Source organism: Takifugu flavidus, chromosome 9 (assembly GCF_003711565.1).
Source record: "Takifugu flavidus isolate HTHZ2018 chromosome 9, ASM371156v2, whole genome shotgun sequence".
Classification (NCBI taxonomy): Eukaryota; Metazoa; Chordata; class Actinopteri; order Tetraodontiformes; family Tetraodontidae; genus Takifugu; species Takifugu flavidus.
The window spans coordinates 2,171,317-2,189,103 of NC_079528.1; the positions used below are offsets into that span (position 1 = coordinate 2,171,317).

General features: G+C 46.7%; 2 protein-coding genes across 3 annotated transcripts; one reads left to right on the forward strand and one right to left on the reverse strand.

Annotated features, from left to right (window-relative positions):
- Positions 1–730: 730 nt before the first annotated feature.
- On the reverse strand, positions 731–10,787 carry si:ch73-43g23.1 (uncharacterized). The gene is made up of 2 exons (XM_057043692.1): positions 10,348–10,787; positions 731–9,633 (listed from the first exon to the last, which is right to left on the reverse strand). Exon 2 carries the CDS (start codon positions 9,553–9,555, stop codon positions 1,786–1,788), a length of 7,770 nt encoding a protein of 2,589 aa, XP_056899672.1. The 5' UTR covers positions 9,556–9,633; positions 10,348–10,787; the 3' UTR covers positions 731–1,785.
- A 1,569-nt stretch (positions 10,788–12,356) lies between these two features.
- Positions 12,357–16,764, forward strand: rmnd5b (required for meiotic nuclear division 5 homolog B). Of its 2 annotated transcripts, none has more exons than XM_057043010.1 (11): positions 12,357–12,474; positions 13,527–13,624; positions 13,727–13,913; positions 14,028–14,170; positions 14,249–14,386; positions 14,458–14,558; positions 14,693–14,859; positions 14,927–15,092; positions 15,162–15,264; positions 15,349–15,503; positions 15,998–16,764. In XM_057043010.1, the coding sequence occupies exons 3-11, from the start codon at positions 13,775–13,777 to the stop codon at positions 16,059–16,061; spliced, it is 1,176 nt and encodes a 391-aa protein (XP_056898990.1). In that variant the 5' UTR covers positions 12,357–12,474; positions 13,527–13,624; positions 13,727–13,774; the 3' UTR covers positions 16,062–16,764. The 2 variants fall into 2 exon arrangements, with proteins under 2 accessions (XP_056898990.1, XP_056898991.1); XM_057043011.1 differs by having other exon boundaries at positions 12,379–12,474; positions 13,530–13,624.
- The last annotated feature ends 1,023 nt before the right edge of the window (positions 16,765–17,787 follow it).

The following is a 17,787-nucleotide window of genomic DNA, read 5'->3' on the forward strand; positions in this document are numbered from 1 at the left end:
GCAGTTGAACATAACAACATCAAGGACACTGGAAAGATCCCACAGCCATCTTAATGATGTCATGTGGAGGTTTTGTGCTTGTGTGTATGATAGGAATGCAGCACAGTGACACACGAGGAGGGCTATGTGTCTGGAAATGGTTGGTCACTCTTTAAAGGATCATTAGAAATTTTAGGTCTGTAATCTTAATTGAAAAAACAGAAATAGTTGTGGAAGCACAGGAAGGTCAATTCAAAACACAGCTGACAGGATCTCTTTTTTTTTTTTTACTTTTTTTTTTATCATGAATTACACTGTTCACATTAATAAACGAATCCTGTAAAAAAAAATCCTGGAAAATGGTTGTTTGGGGAAGCCACAGGTTGCGTTGACGTGTGTCTACTATGTGTGAATGATTTTAGTGTAGGTGTGTCTGGAGGTTTGTGGGTTTTGTTAAGGTGTGCCCTTAATCCCTGTTGAAACAATATGAGATCTGGGCAATAAACTTCATCCCTCATCCTCAGCATTGCATTCCTTTGTCAGTTTCAGAGGAAGTTGCAGTAAAACAGCCTTTTCTCTGCCTTTAACACACGGGGTTATTTTGTGCCTCTTATCTTTATAAGTGTAGTATGTGTCACTGCTGCTGTCGTAACAGTTGCTAAGTAGCACTAATTGTTTAACTGACAAACTTTTTGGCTTTCATATTACTTTTGAAGACTTTTTATAGCCCCAAATCTGATATAACACAGTGTGGGTTTCCTGTGGTGTGTATTTTATTTCAGGCTTTTTTTCTTAAGTAATCAGTCATATATTCACATTGAGTTATGCACTTAACACATCCACAACCCCTCACACCTCTTTTACTGTCATCCACATTTAAAAAAACAACTTTAACGTCATAAAAACCGATTCTGTTATCAGAATCAGTATTTGATTACTGAAAAGGAAAGAATGGCCAATCTGGGTCACGTTAAAAGCTTTTGGCTCCATCTAATGGTCAGAGTATTGCAGTACAGTATTATACAGTAGTAACAGGAATCTCTCCGTCAAAACATAAATCAATGATATAGTAAAAAAAAAAAAAAAACATCCACACCAAAGTATGATAGTATGATAAACTAAACATTTGATTATTTCGATTAATGTTTAATGTTTAACTTTATACAGTCTGACTGTAAAAGAGCTGATTTTTTTTGTTTTGTTTTCTAATATGTTGTCAGGATGCTTCTTATTATCCTTAAACAATTAAAACAGATTAGATTTGTCAAGAGTTATTCAATAAAATTTCCGATTTTGCTTTTGAGACAAAGCATAAAACAATCCATAAAGTGATCCATTTTATTGGCAATTTTATTGCAGACACTATGTATACGAACACCACATGGAATTATGCGCACGGACTCACCCAGTATTAGAGGTTCAATAACAAAATAAATATGAGGTTCTTTTAAAAGGTTCAGTCAAGTTGTTTTTTTTAAATTGACAAAGTATAAACATCACTATTCGACTAAAACTACAACATCAAGGTATCTGCACTTCTATTAAAAATGCAATATGATGTTACCTTGTAGCAAGACATTTTATTTATCATTAAAACAGCTGTGCATTCAAAAACAAGTACAATCTATCTAAATAAAATCCCTGCACAGAGCAAGCAGCAGTAAAGAAACAGTAACTGAAAAATTACTCTCCTCAGTTGCAGCGGCAAAACTCAAATAACATTACAGGCTAATATTAGACGTCCCCTTTATATACTGTGTATTTAAAAACCAGCAGGCTCCGAGAAGGCGGCATCTATCCTCTATTTCAGGACCTTTCCCCTCTTGTTGGGGGTAGGTTGGAGGGATGTTTGTAATAGTCTGGTGGGGTGGGATTGGGGCTTCCACCCATTCCTGTAGGGACATAGTACATACTCTCCAGGTAGCTCTGGTTCAGTGGTGGATGGCTCTGTAGTTCTGGTTTTGGGGGTTGGCCACTGGGATTTCTGTAGGCAACCCCAGGCCCACTGTGATGTAGTGGGGCTGCTGCAGAGGCCTCGGGGTAACGAGGAGGCTGGGACTGAGCCTGGGGATGGGGTAAGGGAGGAGCTGCATAGGGCATGTACTGCTGTGCAGGGGCATACATGTTAGGATTGTGGAGAGGTGGGTAAGGGGCTGCTGAGGGAGGATACAGGCCTGAATGTGACATTGCTTGCTGTGGGATGAGCACTTCCACATACTGACCAGTCTCTGGGTCAAATAGCATCTTCCTCAGTGGCTGTACAGGTACTTCAACATAAAAATACTTCCCTGTCTCGGGATCCAAGAGCACCCTGCGTGGTGTTTGGCTAAATGTACTTTCTGAGTACAAACTAGAAGTGTCACCCCCATATTCAGAGCCATACGAAGCTCCTAAGCTCTGAGGGCCACACATGTATTGAGGGTCTGCAGGAGGAAGTCCTGGGGAGTGGCTGTTCCCAGGACTACAGTATGGAGCCCCGGGAATGCCAGGTGGCTGCTGTTGAGGAGATCTGCGAATGGAGGGCCGGCGAGACTCATTATGCTGAAATGGCTGCAATGGCCGGTCAGTAGGAAAGGCCTGTATGAGTGAAGGGTGGGGAAGGCAGGGAGGAGGCTGGTGGACAGGCTGGTACAAGGCTGGTGGCTGGCTTGGCCCTATAGGGCTTGATTTTGGAGATCCTGGTTGGTAACTCATTTGTTGTGGGTCAGATCTACCCTGATGCAGATGGAGAGGGGGCTGAGCCAGTGGAAAAGATGCAGTCTGCCCTGGTGAATGTGAAGGAGCTGGAGGGGTAAGGTTATGGGGACTGCGGTGACGATGAGAAGAGGGACCAGAGTATGAGGAACTACCACCTGCACAGGAACAGGGAGGAGGGCGGGAAGATGGTTGATAGCGATTTAGCCTCCGGGAAGGCAGATCAGGGGGCATAAGAGGACTGAAGCTCTCTCTTTCATCGTAGCTCGGGGGGTCATCTGAGGCATAAAAATGCAGGTCATCTGAAAGGTGGTTACTCTCTGCAGAGAGGGATTGGCGGTAAGGCTGATGAGGATATCCCGGAAGTTGTGTTCTAGAAGCAGCAGCAGATTGGTTTGTATTATTTAATGATACTGGCAGAGATTGACGGGGGCGCACCATTGGGGCACATTCTGGTTTATTGTCCACCTCCGCAACTGGCTGGTTTGGCTGATGGGTTGCTTCATCAAGGACTGGTTCAGGGGCTTGGTTTGTTCCGGGCTCAGAATCTACAGCTGAGATCGAACCTGGCCTTTGAATATTACCAGCACTTTGTTGCGAGGCTCCTATTGTCTGCCTTCGAGCACTGTCATGAATTCCTTCAGTTCTTGATGAGTGGTCTGCCAGAGTGCTGGTGGAAGGTTCTGCTGGTCTGCATGTTGGAGGTTTGAGGCTGGCTATTGCAGATACAGAGAGCTTTCTTGCATTGTTTGACGCTGAGGTCGGTTCATTGGAAAGTTTTCTATAGATTGTTGGTGAGGACACAATGATTGTCTGAGGTCTGTCCTCATTTAACGGTCTTACAGGTGGTATTAGTAGTGATGGTCTCTGCGCTTCATTGAGTTCCAGTCCTGAATTGGTTGCAGGTTTAAATTTGCAGCTTGGTTTTGGGGGCACCACAGGCTTTTGACTTTTTTTAGCTATAGATTTAACTTCAATGGTTTGAGGCCTACTTCCAGATGAACTTAGAGGCATTTCTTGTTTCTGTGTTTCTTTAGTCACTGACTTAACTTCGATTGGCTGTGATCTAAACCTCCTCAGTGCTGGGGACCTTGGGGGGAACGTTGGATCGAGTCTTTTTACAGCTTCAAAGTCTCCATATTCTTTCTGTTTGGTGGGAAGTGGTCTTTGCTCCAAAGAATTCCTGAGCAAGGATGTGCTTTGTTGCTTTGTCAGGTCTCTTACTGCAGGCTTGTTGCCAACTCCATCATTTTTGTCTTTCTTTGTAGGAGTGTCATTGCTGTCCGACACTGCTGGGGGTCCAGTCATGTTCAATGAGGGGGAGACTTTTCTTTCCTTTTGAGACTGAATCTGACCTACCTCTGAAAGAACAGCATTCTGAAGGGGAATCTTTAAACTATTCACATGTTTACAATGAATCTTTTTACCACCAGCTTCACACACGTTGTCTCCCACCACTGCTCCGATGTCAGCTTGGTAGCCCTTCTCCTTTAGTAGCATGGAAACAGAGTGGCCACTACTACCAGGGACAGCAGGACCAGGTGAATGTGAAGCGCTTGCAGCTGGGGGTGGAGAAGGGATCTTTTTCTGGGCTGTTGGAACAGATGTCTGGGTTTTACTGGATTGGTCTCTTATTAACACGACAGCAGTGGACACTTCTCTTTCCTTACTGGGTTGTTTTGGGAGACTTCCGAGTATCGGTGGTCTTCCGTCTCTTCCCACCTGCACAGATCTGTCCTCATTTTCTTGCACTTTTTGTACTTCTGTCTTAGCTGCCGGCATCTCTGCAGGCATGTTTATCTCACGTTGGTATGGCTTTAACAACTCAGTGTCCCCAGTTAGCTCATCCTGTGTGTTTGCAGTAGAGTCTTGAGGCTTGCTGCACGGCAGTTTATTTTTGTCTTCTTTCCAGCAAACAGCTTTGTATTCTATTTGCATTGGCAGTGGACGAGACATGGCAGCATTTTCAGGTGGAGTAGTTAGCAGTTCTTCTTCTTCTTTCTGTTTCAGTTTCATGTCTGATGTTTCTCTTTCATCTCTACACTCCCCCTTTATTATCTCTTGCCTCACCTCCATGAACTCTTCTGCACTGACTTCTCTTATTTCATTTGTCATTTCTTGCCTTGTGTCCTCAAGTTTCTCTGTCATATCTTCAGTAGTCTTTGATGTCTGCGCAGCACCAGTTGCCTTAAAAGACAGGTTATATGTATTTTTTACAAGCCGTCTTACATCCCTAACTTTGTGAATGGGTGCCTTTGTTTGATTATTCCTGTTTCCTTCTTCTTTCTCTGGTTTTTCTTCCATATTGTTCTCTACTCGTCCATGTTTGTCTGTGAGAGAGTTGTCTTGTCGGAAGGCCTCCATATTGTTTTCTGCCTCGGGTGTAAGGCAGACGTTTAGGGAGGTCTTCTTCTTGTCCATCCCTTTTAATGAATTTTCCTTTGATTTTGGTGTGCTCCGGTCACTCTGTAAGGCTGCTTTGTGGGTTACTTGTATTTCACAGTCTTCATCTCTGGCTGTTGCTCCAGCATCCATGCTGCTAACATCAGTGGCATTAGGTGCTCTTATGTCTCCAGCGGTGACATTTGTTGAAATACCTGCTCTGCTTCTGCGCCTTGTTTCTGACTGTTCACTGTCAAACGGTGTGTTTATTTCTGAAGCAATATCCAAATTCAATGACCCAATTTGTCGTCTCTCAGTTTTGACTTCCTCACTCTCATTTTGTGAAAAATCTACACTTTTGCTGCTGCTGGATGAACTTGGCCTGAACGTAGATCTTTCTCCAAAACATTTTTTTGCTTTGACTTCCTCCTTCGGAGACTCTTCTTCTCTCATAACAAGATGCTCAGGCAAAAGTCTACAGTCTGTCTGAAGACTTGAGTTCAGAGCAGCTTCATCATTTTTTAAGGCATCTCTTGCAGGTTGAGCTACCTTCTCTCTTTGTGGGATAGTTTCTTTAAAACCGGTACTACTTTCTCCAGGCTTCTCATCAGGTTGTGGATCAACATTGTGCATTTTCTTGGACAGCACATTGTTGATTAAACAAGTGGCCATCTTGGTTTTGGCACATGACTCATCCAGAGAAGCAGATTTCTGGAGTTTGGATTTTCCTTCCTGTTGCTGATTGGTTCCATGGGTGCAGTCTGTGCTGAAGCATTCTGATATGGCTGCTGGTGTGCTGTGTTGTCTCATAAGTTTCTCTCTGTTGGAATTTTCCACTGAAAGGACGTCTGTTCTCACTGGCCTCAGACTGCTTGTTTGACTGCTCTCATCACTGTCCTTCTTCTTCAGTTGGATCTGTCTTTTGGGCACACCTCTTCTTGACTTCCTGTAGTCCTCTCTCTCCAATGCCACATCTATACACTCAAAACTGCCCAACTCAAAGCACCTGGATGAATCTAGACCATCTGAGGAATATGCAGATGGTTGTTGATAGCAGAGGTCATCATTGTTTGGAGCAGAATCCCTGAATTCAGCATAGGCATGTAATGCAGCACTGACCCCAGCTGGACTCTCCCGGGTAGATGGTTGAGAAATGTTTGTCGATGAACAGTGGCTGGAGTTGTACATATCAAGGTAATCCACCTCAGGACTCGACAGGGTGCTGAAATCCAGATCTGTAAACCAATTCACTTCATTGTCAGCCTCATCAAGCTCACTTCCCATGCTGGAACTGGAGCTCTGAGAAAGCTTGTTTTTAGCAGCACAGCCAGCGGCTCGGTTCTTGTTGTGGAATGCAGGTGGTTGAAGTCGTTTCCCAGGACCGCTGCCCCAGTTATCTTGTTGGGAAGCAAATATGACCTTCTGTTCTTGCTTTTGCTGTCTGTTGGAATGCAAGCTCTTGGAATAAGAATGCACCGTTGGCAGTCTTTGGCTGGTTTGTCTGCTTGGGTGAGCTCCACTGCCTCTTGCAGAGCCTTTTCTATTCCTGGAACCAAATGACAGCTCAACCTGTTCCTCTCTGTAACTGGCATTCTCTTGCCACCCCTTCCCCTTTTCAGAAAGCTGCTCCTCCCCCTCTCTGTGTCTTTCCATCCACCTCTCCCTACCCACTTCTCTATCTTCTTCCAGCCGCATTTCCCTCTCTATTTCCAACTGCGTTCCAAGTCTGCCCCAGTAAGCCGGGCTATTATTGTCAGCTGGGGCAGCATCGGGGCTTTCCCTATTTGTCACCGCTTTCTTTAAATTACCACTAGCTGAGGATGCTACAGCCTGAGAGGGGCTATGGCTGCTGTTTTGCCAGTGCCTCTGTGGTTTCTGAGGCGCAATGATGTGAACAGGTGTGAACCTTGTGAGGGGCGGAGAAGGAGTCCGCCTTCTGTGGTGACGGTAAGCCATTCCTGGTGTGATCCTGTCACCGGATGGTTGCTGTACTTTTGTGTGCTCAGGTGTCAAAGATCTTTTATATAAGCAGTTGCTTTCAGAGGTTGGAGAACAAGAAGTGACCATAGGCTGTGGGGATCCCAAACTGACTACAGGTGATGTGGGTGCAACCCAGTGAGGGGAAACACTGTGGCTGTCCTCAGAAATTTGGTTAGGGGAAAGAGGACTGATTTCAATAGGAAGATTATAATTGATGTTCTCTTTCATAAGAATTTCCTGAAGATTTACTTCCTGGGGTATTATTTCTATCTCTTGTCTTTGTCGATTCTGTGAATTCGCTACTTTATCTTCAGCTAAAACCGGCGAGGCATGCACAGGCAAGGACTCCACAGACACAGGTGAATCGATTATGAATTCAGTCGCTGATGTGTCACCCCTTTTTGAGCCAGTCGAGGATGATGCACTTCCTTCTTCCAGATATGTTGAATACTGTGATTTGGTTATATCAACTGAAAAGGAATCCCACTTGCACTCTGATGTTTTCAGAGGACAGTAATCCTTTGTGGAGAGAATTGCTGGTGAGTGCTGATTATGCCGTTCCTCAGGCGACGTAGACACAGGTGATGGTGTTTTATTCCTGTGCTGTGGGGAGGGACTCAGATGATTATCCTCTGTAATTGTGTGAGACTTTCTATCAGCGAGGGGAGTTAGAATTACAGGCTGAGGAGATATTGGTTGGTAAAAGGGTGAATTACTTTTCTCAGATCGTCCAACAGAGTTGCTGAAGAACAAGTCATGCAGAGAATCATACGGTGCTCCTGTGGCTCCTGTGAGACTGTCTGGAGTATAACTTGATTCACAAGCAACTGTTCTCTCAGGCTCAGGGCTGGAGAGTCGGGAAAGCTCCGGAAATGGAGAACCTTCCTCAGGCTGGACTACAGAATTTGAAATTCCTGTGATGTGCGGCGATATTGAAGAGCTTCTAGGTGAGGCAGAATCAATGCGAGGCTCTAAGATTGGACAGGGTGATGTTTCCACTTCGACAGAAGATTCCACTTTCCTACTGGCCTCGGGCGAAGAGGCTGTGATAATTATCTCAGGTGAGGGGGAAGTATATCTGTGGTCTAGGGGAGAACAGCTACTTGTAACTGCAGGTGATGGAGATAAACTGTGGCTCATCACAGGTGAAGACAGTAGAGAGGGGGTTCTTGCTCCAGGTGAGGAAGGAGAGGCAAAACTAAGCAAGTCAGGTGAGGCAGCCGTGTGAGATGAGACGCTGGTCTCCACCAGTTCTGGAGAAGGTTCTATAGAGATGGCAGGTGATGGAGGTGTATAACTTGCTGCTGGGGTAGAGGCAGCACTGAGAGGTTGATGCGATAGCCTTATACCTTGGCTCTCAGCAGGAATTGCGTATTCCCTCTCCGCAGTGGAAATATCTGAAATCTGTTCAGGACTGCGGGGGTAAATATCAGAATCTGGCGGTGAGCCTCTGCTGAACATATCAGGCACAGAGACCCTCCTTATTAATTCCAGAAAAGGAGATGATTGTTGACTATCTGAGGGGTGGGATCTATTCTCCAGCTCAGGTGAAGCCAGGCTTCCTCTTGACCAGTGTGATATGTCTGTGTCACTGGAAAAAGGAGATGGAACAATCCCTCTAGCCTCAAACAGTGGGAAATCCTGAGAGAAGTCTGTGGCCGTGGGCTCAGGTAATGGACTACTGTGGTGATTGAAGCAGGGACTCCTTGCTTCAGGGTCTTCTTTCGTCAAAAAGGATGAAGTTTCCAAACTTTCTGATGGAGGAGGGTCAGGGGTGATGCAGTTGTCTGGGAGGGGACTTGGTGTCAGAGCCGGCTGTGATGGGCTGTTGTTTCTCAGGGTAGGAGTGCTTCCCCTTGGTTCTGCTTCCTTTTCAGGATTAGGAGGTATTGGTAAAAATCTTTGTTCAGGTGAAGAGGAAGATAGAGAGGACGGTCTTCCCTCTCTATTCGGAGTGTATTGGCTGTTTTGTCCAGGAGAGGGCGCTCTTTCTTTGCTGGTGAAGACTCCTAATGGTGGACTAGGGTTATTGAAAGATGAAGGCGATCTGCTTTTTGGTTCTATGCTTGTGTTACTGTCTGTTCTATTTCCTGGATCCCCTGTGTCCAGTGACTTTGTCGTCTCTGACAAGTCACCCTGCAGCGGGGGGCTGCAAAGTCTTTCCCTTGAATCTTCAAATCCCTCCTCCCCTTCACTGAATCCCTGTGCACTGTGGTAAGAGCCAGAGGAGTCGTTCGGGTCGTCTGCCACGGGGGAGGCAACTATCCCATTAAGTTCCCTCTGAGAAGGGACAAATGGCCCTGCGGGAGGGCTGCCAGAGAGGGAGGGTGACTCTCGGTCGTCTCCAAAAATGTCACACAGGCAGGTTGTCTCAGAAATTGCACTGCGCTGATTAGGGACAGTGATGATGTCGAAGATCTCGACGTGGTTGGGAGTGCCGTCACGATGACAAAGGGAAAGGGCACGTGGTGCGCTGCGTAAGAAGGAGTAGCTGTCCCCCTGGAGAGTCCAGCTGTCCATTGCTCATCACAAACTCCGAATTGGCACCGTGGTTCTTCCAGACTGCTGGTCTGGGCGCCGCTGGCCTTTGTTTCTGTACTGGAAATGAGACATGGTCATCCGGATGGCCTGAGGCTCATTTACTGATATCACAGCTAATGTGGAATTTACCATCCAGATTATTCTCTTTTTGTGTTTCTATACTTGTGAAGACTTTCACAGACATTATACATTACCCCCTAACCTAAACCCTCAGACAAGTGTTGGGAGCTAGAATGAGTATTTTGCTACTCAATATGTAGCAAGAATATGTAGGACAAGAGTCCACATTCACATTTAAGCTTTTACCTCATAGTGAAATCTATGTCTATATGTATGTATGTATATGTGTGTGTGTGTGTGTGTGTGTGTGTGTGTGTGTGTGCGTGCGTGTGTGCGTGTGTGTGGGGATGGATGGATGGATGGATGATGGATAGATAGATAGATAGATAATATAGATAGATAGATAGATAGATAGATAGATAGATAGATAGATAGATAGATAGATAGATAGAGATAGTGTTGTAAAATATCGCGAATTGCATTTTATGCTATAGCTATTTTAATGAAAGTAGAGTAGTTTCATGGTCTCAATTTGTGGTGAACTTGGTTCGTGCGCCTGTCTGAGTACACTTCTGAAGATTTCGACGTCAATTGATAGATCACTTTGTCTTTAAAACACCCAAAACAAAAATTAGAAAGAAAGTTGTACATTTTGGAATTAAACTAAACTCACTAACCGCTCATATAAAGACACAATGAACCATACGGCACCTGTGGTCAGCGACGAGGCTTCCTCAGGTCGCTGAGTTCCTTAATGTTGCGGTAGGAGCCTCTTATCCAGACTCCAGCCTGCAGGGCTGCTCCGCACAGCTCAGTCAGGCAGCTCAGTCGGGCAGCTCAGTCGGGCAGCTCAGTCGGGCAGCTCAGTCGGGCAGCTCAGTCGGGCAGCTCAGTCAGGCAGCGCCACACTGGCGAGCTTGAGTTAAAGGACGCTGCCGTACAGCAGACCTGAATAGAAAGAACCAAGAGGGCCATCTCACTCATGCCTATTACATCCATCTCCCATCTCTGGTTCTGCCCCTCCCCTCTCAGCTGGCATCGGGGAGGAATTGCTCTCCATGTCTGTGCTGGATCTTTTTCCCGGACTCTGCTGGGGTTGGCTGGATGGTGGTTTTCCTGTGTGAGCCGGGGGTGGGAGGGTTTATAGTTAGCAGCAGGTGCTGATCCAGCCAGGACAGAAGAGAGCGCCTGGAATCTGACACTCTGGGCCGGCTCGGTCACAGGGCTGCTCTATATATAGACTCATGCTATCATGTCCAGATAGCCGAGGTGCAGCGTTCTTCTTCTGCTAGATGTTAGCTGGGAAAGAGTGTGAAAATGTGGAGTTCCAGGCTTTGGAATCACCCCTTGACCACCTGACCCCTGCAGCGTTCTGTGATGCTCCAGGTCGCCTAAGAAACGCGCAGCGGTTTGGTTTGATGCTGTGGAAGTGACACCAACTGCTCTGTAAGGTGTAACGTAAAGCTGAGCAGGGGTCAAAGGTCAACACAGACCACCCACCTTTGAGGCACGTGGACCTCTTATACACTTATCCAACACTGGTGGGGCCTTCTCACGTGTTTACGGTCTCATCTATGGTCGGTAACATCTGGATGAGCGGTCGCACACACGGAACTCTTCACCTCTCTAAGATACTCAACCTTTTTATAAAGTCTCAGTAAAGTGTCGCGCTGCTTTGGTGTTGGGCCGTGTGAGGCGTAACGTCTGTCTGGGCGTGTTTGTTGTTCGGTGGGTTTGGATAAGTCCTCCGTCCCAAAGCTTAATGCCTCATACAATTCAGTCCCAGTCATGGGCTAATTCAAGCCAGTGGAAAAAGGTTGGCCCACAGTCCTGGAAGACTTTTACAAAAGGTTATCAGTCAAAATCTTTGCATATGTTACAGTCTTATCACATATATATATGACATATATAGAGCTGGGATCCTCTTCCACTGATGCCATTATTAAAAACAGGGAATGTGAAATACACAGAACGCTGAGATGATGGCAACACACACACACACACACACACACACACACACACACACACACTCACACAAGCATGCACGCGCGCTTGTACATGTGTGATGTTAAGTGCTGCGCAGAGATGCTAACCCTCTGTGGTCACTGCAGCACATTAGACAGGAGCGGCTCTCAAAAGGAAAGAATGCCGAGCACCTCTGCATTGGGCATCTTTAGTCACCGCCATCCCTGATAGATTAGTCACACCAGTCAAAACACCCCACCCTCCCTCCCGCCCGCCGCCCCGGTGATGCGGCACGCCGAGATGTGAGAACAATGAGCTGTATGAGGGGGCGAAGGCAGCCTTTTGGATCAAAAAGTATTTTAACTGTCTTGATTTTACTTAGGGGCAGTGATTTCTTATATGCCAGCCAATGTACGCGATAAAACCATGATTTAAACCCCTTTTTATACTACAGGTCAGTTGACTAATTAACCTATTTCTGCTTTTAATCTGATTATTTCCCAGTGTTAACTTAAATGGTGCGTGTAGTCTGTACCATCAATAATGAATAAAGACATCACTTTGCTTCTCCATATTCTTCTCAACTTGAATTTTTCACATTGTTTGAATTCACAAAGAACAGGTTTGATTAAGACAATAATGCGTCCTCCAATAATCGTTGGAAATGAATAACCCGTTGCATGTTTGTCTACTTTAGTTTACTTTAGGAAGAGACTCATCTCAATGATGAATTGATTTTATATGCTTTTATTTTGAAATGTCCCGTTAAAGCAGAATGCGACACAGGAACATCCGCATTACGACTGCTGCTGTATTGCAACCCCAACAGGAAAGTGGCTAAGGCTAATGTTTGCTAACTAATCACAAAGGGAGGTAAGCGAAGATTCTTTAAACAAATGGTTTGAATTTCAGTTTCGCGGCAACAGGTCGAGTTAATTACCGGAACCGTTTAAATAACGAGGACAACTGGGTTGTCATTCTGCTGATTTTTTTTTTTTTCAGGCCTTGTCAGTTAGCTCCTGGAGAACAACCATTAGCTGTGTAGCTGCTAGCATTTCCGGCCCATTTAGTTAGCTCGCCAATCTATTATGGTTTGTTTATGTTAGCTCAATGACACTCTGTTTTTTAAGAGAAACTATGTTAACGGATCCCCATATGCGGTCATCAATTAATTGAAATTCGATTTTTTTCTTTCCTACCGCTGTATTAAATGTATAATGAGGTATTTTAATGGACAAAAACAAATCAGGGTTGCTATTAGTTTTTAGCGTTAGCACTGTTACGGTATTGGCTAGGTAATGGTTTTAACTTTTTATTTTATACACAGCTTTACTAATTAATGATATAATTCCCGCAGGGCCAAGCAAACGTGTAAGTATACAGATTTGCTGCCCCTAAACAACACGTCTCTTTGATTTCTTTGCCTTATTGTACTAGTTTGAGACGCTCGGAGTGACCGAGGTTAGTAAACAGCAGGCCGCAGTCTGTCAACGTTTCATGCTATTGGAGCACCGGGACACACACACGGACACACACTCGGCTCTTTAAGACTTGTCCTCTTGTCAAATAAAGTTATTTCTGCCCATTGTCAAGGCCTGCTTAATTTCAGGAGCTAAAGATAAAAGTCGACTGCTCTCAGCTTTTTAGCATCGTGAATGTTTGTTGTTTATTGTAATTTAAATTGTTCCAACAGACGTTGGCATCCTTTATTGAAGGCCAATATAAATAAAACGAGGTCCCAGACTAATGATTTAATCACCCACGATTCACACTATCTCTTTAATGCTGTGTGTTCTTGGAACTATTCAGCCATCCTTTACTGGACTCCTGCTCAAAGCCTGACTTGAATAATCGGACTGTGGTTCCCTTCATTTGCTGCTGCTTTGGTCCCTGGGCTAACTTTGACTCCTTTGGATTGTTTCCAGCAGATGAAGTTGATTAAATATCTCTACACATTCCCTGATTTGGACTGATTCCGCCTGGCGTCCCAGTTTCAACAAATCCACCCAAGCAAAGCTCTTGCGTATGTTAGAACCTCCCTAAACTTCTCATACTCTCATGTGCTCTCGTCCTGGTCTCATCTGGTCTGTTTCCTCTTGTTCTGCTCGCGCCCCCCCTCTCAAAGGTGTTGCTGTTGCGTGCGTGTGTACGGGTGCGTGTTGGAGTGCGAGCCATGGAGCAGTGTGCATGTGTTGAGCGGGAGCTGGAGAAGGTGCTGCACCGGTTTGTGATCTACGGCCACCAGTCAGAGGAGAGGCTAGATGAGCTCCTGCGCAGCGTCTGTGAGATCAGAGCACAGCTGGTGGCGTTTGGTAAGATGCCCCTCCTACCGCCGCTTTAATTTCCCGTCCTAACGGCGCCCCGTGAGTCATTTGGAGCGACGGCGTGATTGCTGAGTAAAGGATTCTTTATGTTTCCCTTTGCAGGAGTGCAAGATGCAGATCTGTCGGTCCTGTCTCAGACGATGGCGCAGTGCTGTAAGAACATCAAAGAAACGGTGCAGATGTTGGCGTCGCGGCACAAGGACATCCACGGGAGCGTCTCAAAAGTGGGCAAAGCCATCGACAGAGTAAGCGCTCGCTTCGGCTCCGCGGAGTCTGGTTCGACGGCGGCGTCGCCCGCGTCACGCTCGCCGCTCTTTTTGCAGAACTTCGATGCGGAGATCAGTGCTGTGGTGGCAGAGAACGTGTGGGACACCCCCGAGAGACAGAAACACCTGAGCGAGACGGTCGTGGAGCACCTGTACCGACAAGGGATGCTGAGCGTGGCGGAGGATCTCTGTCAGGTGAGCTGCTGCGCCCACAGGAGGCAGGCGACGCGTGCGCGCTGATACCGTCTGCTCCTTTCCTCCTGTAGGAGTCTGGTGTGGTTATAGACATGAGTATGAAGCAGCCATTTCTGGAGCTGAACAGAATCCTCGAAGCTCTGCGGATGCAGGACCTGGGGCCAGCGCTAGAGTAGGCTCGCCTTTCTCATTGTTCAACCATTTATCCTGTCTGGCGTCGCCGCCCGGTGTCTCCGTCTGGCTGATTCCCCAGACTGGGAGTGGCCTCACGCATCCACCTCTTTGACTCTGTCTGTGCCTCATTAGGTGGGCCGTAACGAACCGGCAGCGCCTTTTGGACCTCAACAGCAGTCTCGAATTCAAGCTGCACCGCTTGTACTTTATCAGCCTGCTCAGCGGCGGAATCGGCAAGCAGATGGAGGCCCTGCAGTACGCCAGGCACTTCCAGCCTTTTGCTTCTCAGCACCAGAGAGGTCAGCAGAGGCGAGCACCCGCGGCACAGTGGACCTGAGCGACCCCCTAACGCGTGTGTCCCTGCAGACATTCAGATCCTCATGGGCAGCCTGGTGTATCTGCGCCACGGCATCGAGAACTCTCCGTACCGCAGCCTGCTGGAGACCAACCAGTGGGCCGAGATCTGTAACATCTTCACCAGGGACGCCTGTGCCTTACTGGGCCTTTCCGTCGAGTCTCCGCTCAGCGTCAGGTGAGCAGCCACCCCCCCACGTCCTCTCACTGTCCTGGCGTTGGTGCCGTCACACGTGTGTCTCTGCAGCTTTGCCTCAGGGTGTATGGCGTTGCCTGTTCTGATGAACATCAAGCAGGTGATAGAGCAGCGGCAGTGCAGCGGCGTGTGGACACATAAAGACGAGCTGCCCGTGAGACGCTTCTTCTTTACTCGGCTTCTCCGTACCGGTTGGTTTAAGCCAGCAGGCGATTACGTCCCGCTCTTGTGCTTCCAGATTGAAATCGACCTGGGGAAGAAGTGCTGGTATCACTCCGTGTTCGCCTGCCCCATCCTCAGGCAGCAGACGTCGGAGAGCAACCCCCCCATGAAGCTCATCTGTGGCCACGTCATCTCCAGAGACGCCCTCAACAAACTCACCAATGCTGGGAAGTAAGTTTGGCCGAGAGCGAAAGGTTTAGTCCAAAATGTGGCCACTGCTCGACGCTGCTGCCGCTCCGTCTCTCAGACCAGTGGGGGCTCTGCCAACTGCTGCCTTCCATTTAAAAATGCTCCATAATGTCTTAATACCAGTTAGTTTGCACCTGTTGCTGTAGCAACACCACTACTAGCCTAAACGCTACAGTTGGCAGCAGTCTGACTGTAATAAAGTGCTTTAAGAGCCAGTAGAAGTCATCCGTGCTGCAACACGTCAACGTTTTTATCCACAAAAAGGGAGTTTTTGAGTGGTTACACTGCATCCAAGCATCGGTGCAGGGTTGAACATGACGGCAGGAAAGTTCAGGAAGTAGCCGAATTTGTGGGCAGAATTCTTGATGATTTATTTATGAGTTCCACTCTCTGGTGAAATGTCCGAGCTTCATGTATCCCAGTGTAACATCCCAGCCGCTGATGCTGTGTCACGCCAATCGTTTCCTCTCCTGCAGGTTGAAATGTCCGTACTGCCCCATGGAGCAGAACCCGTCACACGCCAAGCAGATCTACTTCTGATCCTCCACGCTCTCGTCAGGAGTCAGGATTTTGTTGCTGGAGCTGGTTGCGTTTCCAGGACCGAGCACCCCCCCCCCCCTCTTTTTTCCTCGCCCCTCGGCCTCTCGTCCTGTTATTGTTAGCAGGTTTTGCCCCCGGTGCTCCTCTGGACCGCCTTGGCCGTTGTCTGTCCCACCTCCGACCATCCCATATACGCAGTCCAGTGGGAACGGTCCAACTGTAGTTGAGTGGGGGGGTGTCAGTGGAGAAACACTTTGGGGGAAACCATTTACGAATGCCTGCAGAATAATCTCTTTAAATTATACTTGATAGTTTTTTCTCCTGGCTGTTCAAGTTGGATGACTGCTTCTTTTTGCCTTTTTTTTTCTGTTTGGGACAGAAGGACTTGGATGATGATTTGTGGGTAAGTGGTGCGGCTGACTTTCTGAAAATAACTTATTTTACATGAAGAAGAAACAACAGAATCCGAGCCTGCTCTGATCTGGACCCTGATGTTCCTCCTCAAGTCATAAAGGCCTCACATTGCTTGAACGTCACTGCTGGCTGAACTATTTGGTGATGGGAAGTCATCGATGAGAGGACAGCGGGGGTTTCTTCTTTCTGTGACTGCACCAGCAAGAGTTTCTCATCTTCTAGATCCCATTTGTCTGTATTATGTGTGCATTTAACAATGGCAGAAATATATAAACTACTGTGAAATGTGCTCTGTTTCCATCTTTCATCTCCAAGGCCCATGTATACTAGTAAAAACTGGACTATAATCCACACTACGACGGACGGGATGTGCGTTGTGCCAGAACGTCGTGCACGGAAGCGTCGCACGTGGTTTGTGAACGCGCTATATCGTCATGAGATGGGGCGGGGGTTGTCTGGTCATTGTGGCTGTTGTTCAGTACGCGCCGTGTCCAAAATGCCTCCGCTGAGTCGCACCATGAACCAGACATTTGCTCAGGGCTCATTGTACACACACAACGTTGCAGTTCATATTTAAAGATGCACATTTCTAGTGGCCACCCCACGAGTCTCCTCCACTACTGAAGCTGGTGTCCTGCTGGCGTTTATATAGATGATATTTAAGTACTGATGTACACACTTTGATAAAGTGCATATATATAAACATACTCAGGAGATCAGTGTATTTCTGGTGTTTCCATGGAAACAGTGATGTCTCAGGCCACCCCAGCAGCCGTTACAGTTCTAGTAAAGTCTACATATTTGACTCCTGATCTTTTTTAATTACATTAACACAATGTTTTGAGAGGACTTTACAACCGAACTTCCTCATTATTTTTTTCTTCTTGGTTGACAATCACTCACAGCTGTTTCCTACTGATGGCATCCCATACGTCTGTGGTATCATTTATTTGTTCTGTTGTTGAATGTCTGCATTTCCTGCTTCTATGTGTGCAGCGCTTATTGTAAATACCTAAACTCTGACATGTTTCATATACTTGCATCTGAAATTAAAATAAAAAAAAAAGAATTTCTACTCCAATTGGAGCCTGCTGTTCCAACATTCACCACACAGAGGCGCTATTGTAACACGCTCACACCCAGGGTTTTTTTTTTAAATCGGTTTTGAGCTGTAAAATCCAACATCTTCACATAAGTGCGGCTTTGCTGAGTGTATAATCTGATCTGATGTTAATTCATGAGGCGGTGATGATGCTCTGCGGCCCTCCTACAGTAACAACACTTTCATCCCACGTCACTACACCCCTGAACT

Coding starts and splice junctions, on each gene's coding strand:
- si:ch73-43g23.1 (XM_057043692.1), bottom strand. CDS start 9,555: ATGGACAGCTGGACTCTCCAGGGGGACAGCTACTCCTTCTTACGCAGC.
- rmnd5b (XM_057043010.1), top strand. CDS start 13,775: ATGGAGCAGTGTGCATGTGTTGAGCGGGAGCTGGAGAAGGTGCTGCAC. Junction 15,093..15,161: donor GAGTCTCCGCTCAGCGTCAG/GTGAGCAGCCAC, acceptor GTGTCTCTGCAG/CTTTGCCTCAGGGTGTATGG. Junction 15,265..15,348: donor CACATAAAGACGAGCTGCCC/GTGAGACGCTTC, acceptor TTGTGCTTCCAG/ATTGAAATCGACCTGGGGAA.